Genomic DNA, 6659 nt, shown 5'->3' with positions numbered 1-6659 from the left:
ATACCTCAATGAACTTGACAAACTTCACTGTAATCACAAACATCAAAAACACTATGCAATACAACCTCTTAAATAAAAGAAACAAATGATGGTCTACTCGAAATAATAAATGAAAAGAGTACCTACTTGCTTTGTTGTAATTGCACCCTTAGTAATTCCTTTCGGTATTTACCTTCCAAATAATTAATACAGTTTTCTTGTACCTGGAGTATTATCATTAAGTTTACAATTAGTGCACATGCAGAGTCTAACAGAGCCGGCGCGAAGGTTTGTGGCTTTCACAGCTGACTTGCGTTTTGAACTGTTCAATTATTTACGGACATAGAACATTTTCCCTAAACAAGTTAATATTAAGTGATAAACATTGCCGTTTCACTAAAGAAAACATAGAAAAGCACGTAGTGATATGTTTTAACTCCTTCCAATATGCCACTGAAGCCTTGTCTCAACACTAAGGTTGATCGGGTAAGTGGTGTCATTTAAATTTATATAGGTATTTTATCCTCTACTTAGTCTTGCTCTTTGGTAATAGTACTATGTTGCGACATATTTTCTGTAAACATATTAATATTTTCATTCGTAATCTGAGTACGGTCCTGTTAAACTCCACGCCGCACTAAGCTTAATTATCATATACAATAAATTTGTTAATAATAGGTTGATACAAAAAACTAAAACTGACTAGCTGACCCAACAGACGCTGTCCTGTCCAAATTTCAATAAATTTGTTTGTGATCGTTTTGTGAAAAAAAAAACGTATTTATAAGTAATCATTGTATCTGTTAACGATTGTGGACATGGATATTCAATTTGGGCAGGAGTACATTCATAAGTACGTCAATGGAAAATTTCCATGCGTTAGGCTGAAATGAGCTTTTTCACATTTTTCTTCAGATCTTCCAGATTTTTGTTACAATTGAAAGCATTCAATTGAGTTATGTATTTTCATCCCGGGAGCAAAACGAACAAAACAGAAAAGGAATCAACCAAATATGTCGTTCCTATGATCGAGAGTGCATATAAAAATTATGACTTTTTTTTCGAATTTTTTTCATTTGTAATTGTACCGAATTTTTTTTTTAAAACTTTCTCAGGACCATAACGAACAAAAAAAGTATTTTGTATATCTACATTTCAAATCGTGAGTTATGGTCTCGAGTTTATACAAAAATACCATACAAAAAAGCTACCATTTATACTATAAAATATAGTAATCGGTAATGTTATAGGTCTGGCAAAAATGGCTCAAAAAAATAGAAATTATTGGCGAAAAGTGGCAATTTCTATTTTCTAATTAGCTTGTTTCAATTTTAAATTTCAACTATGAATTTTGTTCCATCATTTTGGGATACAGTGTATAGATTAGTTCCCATTGTTTATACTCCTTTTCGTTTATTGTAAGCTCAACTAAACGTTTTGACATATGGTCTGGTGGTGGATAACAAAAATTTAAAATTAAAAAAAATTTTAAAGACTAAGAGGTTGTCAAAAAAAATATTAGAAAAGAATTAGATTAGATTAGTAAAATGTGTGGACAAAATTTTGACACTATAAATAAAACACTGATCAGATGTATTTATTGTTAGCTATAAGCTTTTTATTTTATTTGCTTCTCGTAATAAAAACAATTAGTAACCTGGAAACAGTTGTGTGCTCATCTTAGATATCACCTTGTATTTATTTAAAAACTAAAAATATTGCTTATTATTATTTTCATTTGTGCTTAAATCTAATTATGTATTTGATAAACCAAAAGACGCAGTGTTTTATTCGATTTATGACAAGCGAGACTCCAACAAATTTTACATTTTATCATGCTTGAACTCGATACCATAAGCCTGACCATTCTTCGCCACACACTCCACGATTTTCTGGACCACTTCGCAATTCTCGTACTTCTTCCCTCCTATCTCCTTTTCGCACACCTCCGACAATTTCCTCAACTTGCCGATTTTGCTCAAGTCGCCCTTCATGGCAGCCGAAAAAGCAATGATCATTCCCTGCTTGCTAAATTTTCCGTCATCCATCAGCTTGACACTATTGAAAAGACATTGCAGGAAACAGCGCCCCGTTTTGGTTCTAGGAACCTTTCTCATCTTCAGGGATTCAAGGTCGGCTTTCGTGGCGCCAGTTTGAGACTGGCAGGTTTTGAGCGACGGTTTGACGCTTGACTGCAGGGTGTCGGCGAATTTGTTGATGACACTGTCGGCTGCGAGGGGATACGGCATACACGAGAAGAAAATACACACTAAAAAATAGTAAATGTTATTATATAGGGTATTTTACAATGATGTGCAAATATTTTAAGGAGGTTTTTAGAAAGTAATTTTAGGGGGGTACTTCCTATATATTTTTTTAATTTGAGTCCTCCTAAGAAAATATTCAAATCTCAAAACGGCTGAAAAAATTAGCTTTTATTTTTTTTTCACGAAAACAATCAAACTTTCAAATAAATCGAAATTTGAATTTTGGTACATTAGCAACTAGTTGAACGGTATTTTTAGGAATTCTTTTTTGTCTTCAAATATGAACTAAAAATTTCATAAAAAAAATGAAAGCTAATTTTTTCGGCCATTTTGAGATTTGAATATTTTCTGAGGGGTGGGGCTCAAATCGAAAAAATGTATTGGAAGTACATCCCCTAAAGTTACTTTTCAAAGATCTCCTTAAAATATTTGCACATCATTATGAAACACCCTGTACATTTGTAGATCTTTGATTAGGCAATTCTGAATGGAAAAGTTATTTTAAATTTTTTGTTGCTCTTTTTGTTAATGTTTTAATACAATTCAATAATAAAGTAAGAACACTTAGGTGATAGTATACGGGACGTCCCCTAAACAGCCAGTGGCGGAGATATTGTCAATCTCTTCAATGAATTCAATAAAAAAAAGTACAATACAGCCTTATACCAAATAAAAATGTATCTGGATATTTTTATATTCATCACAGTTTCAAAGCATATTCTGATTTTTTTTATTTTCATATTCAAATACATTGCAAATGTTTCAAAATGATGTTAGTAAAGAAATTTTATCACTCTGTATAACGAAGAAAAAGCATTTTTGGAAAGATATTCACATGAAACACAATTTTTATTTTTAAAAGTAATATTTACCCACACTGCCTCGAGCCTAACGCAAAATCAGTCTATATACTGCAATTAGAGACAATACCTTCTTCTTTAAAGTTATAGTCTTTCCAATGTTAATTGAAGAACCAAGAGGTTGGCAGTATGTACCAGGTTCGGTCGCTGACGCAACAACTCGGCATTGAAATATTTGAAAAACTTGTTCCCATATTTATTTAGCTATATCCATATACAGGTCTGGTCGAATTAAACAAAGAACGCGCGCGCGGGCAACACAGCCGCACTGGTCGACTAGACAATAAATCTCAGTTGTTGACAAGTGGTTGAAAAATTGCCTAGCAGTGCGGTGCAGCAATACAGAACAAAACGAATTTACCATCAATATAAGAAAATTGTTTGAGGCCATAAATAATTAAAATATGCTGTTGGCCAAATGAACATATAATAGAAAATTTCTACACATTATATACAAATTATTATAATTTTTTACCCTTAGCAGAAAACTTTTTTAGGGACGCCTATGAAGCTCATTAAATTTTATTGCTAGGCGTTTTTATACATGTTGAACTAACTTCGGAGAGACTATACCTGTATTTATTTGAAATTATTAATTAAAAAATTTTCATATAAGATTGAAATGAGCAATAGAAATATAAAAATTAATATATATTATTGTCATATCCGGCAATTTTTATAATTTTAATTTAATGATTTCCTGTTTTCTTTTGATGGAATAATGTACGAATCATACAGGGGGAACTTAAAATGTGTACATATACATATTTTAAACGAAGATATAATTCACGATGTACCTACAGTAAAAGTAATTTTTCAAAGTTGCAAATATTTCCTGAGATATATTTTTTTTTAATTTACCCATCGATACAATTTGAGAATCGTTGTTGACATAAGTAATCATTTATGCATGGACAGCAATGTACAGAAAATATTGTCAGGTCATGTGTCGAGCAAACCCCAATCTTTTAGTTTAAAATCAAGTTAAATCTAACTCTAGAACGCTTTAAGAATTCTAGTTTTAAGACTGGATTAAGATTAAATTATACAGTACTATATATATATCTATTTTTTTTCTTTTTTTCATAATACGGAAAACCCTAAACACTTGTTAAGTTAATTTTAATAAACTTAAAAAACCATCATCAAATTTAAAATTGCTCTATTTAAGAAGCAATTCTACTAAATTACTTCAAAAGTAAATAAAACAAAATATGATTCTTAAGTTCTTATTATACTACAAGCGACAAAAACACATGTCTAATATATTGTCTGAATTGGTTTAATGCACTTAAAATATAATAAAAAATATGGAAGCTAATAACAGAATTTTTTAAAAAGTTACTAGCACTTGAACAATAAGCTACTTGAGTTGTAAAAATAGTTACCTACAAAAAAATAGTTGAGTCAACTACCTGTCAAGGCAAAATTGTCATAACCTTCCACATGCATACAACTGAAGCCAACACTTCATTGGGTTTTATAATAAAAATGTAACCCCTAACTATGTACAACAGTATTAAAAAGTAGATTGCAATGCACAATTAATAAATATGACATCTAAAATCAGAAATACGCATTTTGATATTGTATATAAGTTTTAAGGGGCGTGTTTATATGCGCAATGTTTTGTCCAGCATTTTAGAAAATCTAAGCAGGTTGGAAATAATATCTCTTCTCTTCACATTCATTTCTTCAGGGTATACAGGGTGATTCATTAATAATAGGACAGAGCTTAAGGGCATGTTACTGACCTCAAAATAGAGCGATTAAGCCAAATATGCCTTATCCGAATGTTGTTCCTTTTCGATCTATAGGGTGTTTAAGTTGAAAAAATATTTTCGATTTTTTTAAATATCTTGAGCATCTTTGAACGGATTGTCTTGAAAGTTTGTACACCCATGTTTTCTGAGATGGTAGTTACGGAAATGGTAACTATTTTGCAATCACATTTAGGATGCGCTAGTTGTAGTGTTCCGTCTGAGTAAACATATGTCAAACTTTTTTGTCCTTCAAAAATCTGAATTTCCAATAAGAAATTATTAAACTACGTTCAATTCTAAATAAAAAAGATATACCTGTTAAAAATCGATAAACTTAACCGTTTTCGAAATAAGAACGATTTACTATTTCTTTACAAAATTACTTGTTTGAACATACGCCTTTAAATAAGATGACTTAAATGAAGTAGGCCGCTGTCAATGAAATGTCATGTATGTACTAAAAGTGCGATTTCCTGTCTATAAAACGCCAGCCATAAGTAAAATAAATGGCACTAGTAAAAATCTAATGTAAACCTCAACACTTATTTCGAGAATCATGTGAATAATTGAGTATCGCATTTAGCTAGATACAAATAGCAGAACACATTATTGCCAAAACCATTTCCGGAAAGTAATATCAACAAGAAGACCATAAACATTTTTATAAAAAAAAATTTTGGCATATCGTATGGTCTAAACAAATACTTATTTATACGACTCTTTTCTTCCTACATGTTCGACTCAGTAAACAATAAATATATGTATACTTTTAATATTTATCAATATTATACTGTTTATTTGTGTTTTATAAATTGGAAAAGAAAAAAGACGCTAACGTAATATTCATATGATTATATATTATTTATTGTACACCCTCAGAATTTATTACTCAAAATATCATACGTCCTTTAGCAATAAAACTGTAGTAACCCTGCTAGTCATATTTACTTCAAGTTTTTTTTTAATTCATATGAAATATACCAACACTTTCCCTATCTAAATAATAATTTCATCACGGACGGTGGAAAAGGAGACACACAAATAAATAACCATAAATAGGAGTTTAAAAAAATAACAAAGGAATAAATCACCAGCATTAACAAATCAACACAGTGTTTGTGTAGCTCAGTAATATTTATCATTATTTAAATGATCCAATATTTTATTGGATTATGTCCCTTAAAAGTGTCTTAACTCGGAGCAAATTTATACTGAGTAATACCGGTACTTTCATGTGTCACATCGTATTAGCAGGCAAATCAGTTAGATTTATCAGAAGGTAACGTCAATGCAGTCAGTCTGGCGTTCTAAAAATATCTCTAGGTTTATATTCCGTAAAATTAATCTTTTCTGCAAATTAATGTGAATTTATTAGAGGAAAAGCTACGGTTGTACAAGGACTTAGCGACATGTTTATAATAGATTTATAAACATTAGTTTATTTGGATAAGATTAAGTTCTACTTGGAAATTTTCGCCATATTTTGCTCAGGTTTCGGGTGAAAGGTATTCGGAAAGAAAAAAATAATTAGAAAAGTCTAATACTTACCAAATGCAATGATAACTATTGTTCTAATCATATTTGACAACACCACTACATCTAAATGAGCCGAGTAATTTTCTAAGCATGGGTATTGTGACCCATACAATGATTGACATTGAGCCTTTCCTGTATTTACCAAATATAATTTAGCATAATATAAAAACAGATCAAAGCGATATTCATCATTTGAGAGAATATTCAGAATCACACTGGAATAAATGGAAGTGGAATTTTACAAATTTTCCTAA

The 6659-nt window shown here is 30.7% G+C and overlaps 1 protein-coding gene across 1 annotated transcript; it reads right to left on the bottom strand.

The window, feature by feature from the left end:
* Positions 1-1643: 1643 nt before the first annotated feature.
* On the bottom strand, positions 1644-6449 carry LOC108910209. Its single transcript, XM_018714754.1, has 2 exons — positions 6418-6449; positions 1644-2248 (listed from the first exon to the last, which is right to left on the bottom strand). The coding sequence occupies exons 1-2, from the start codon at positions 6446-6448 to the stop codon at positions 1803-1805; spliced, it is 477 nt and encodes a 158-aa protein (XP_018570270.1). The 5' UTR covers position 6449; the 3' UTR covers positions 1644-1802.
* Positions 6450-6659: the final 210 nt, after the last annotated feature.

The sequence above is a fragment of the Anoplophora glabripennis genome, unplaced genomic scaffold (assembly GCF_000390285.2).
Source record: "Anoplophora glabripennis isolate ALB-LARVAE unplaced genomic scaffold, Agla_2.0 scaffold468, whole genome shotgun sequence".
NCBI lineage: Eukaryota > Metazoa > Arthropoda > Insecta > Coleoptera > Cerambycidae > Anoplophora > Anoplophora glabripennis.
The sequence above is the reverse complement of the archived record's forward strand: the minus strand, read 5'-3'. Positions and strand labels throughout refer to the sequence as shown.

What these genes read in the sequence shown, in the direction of transcription:
- LOC108910209 (XM_018714754.1), bottom strand. Translation starts at nt 6,448, where the DNA reads ATGATTAGAACAATAGTTATCATTGCATTTG. An exon ending in AATAGTTATCATTGCATTTG is followed by an intron (nt 2,249 to 6,417) that starts GTAAGTATTAGA and finishes ACTATTTTTTAG; the next exon opens with TGTGTATTTTCTTCTCGTGT.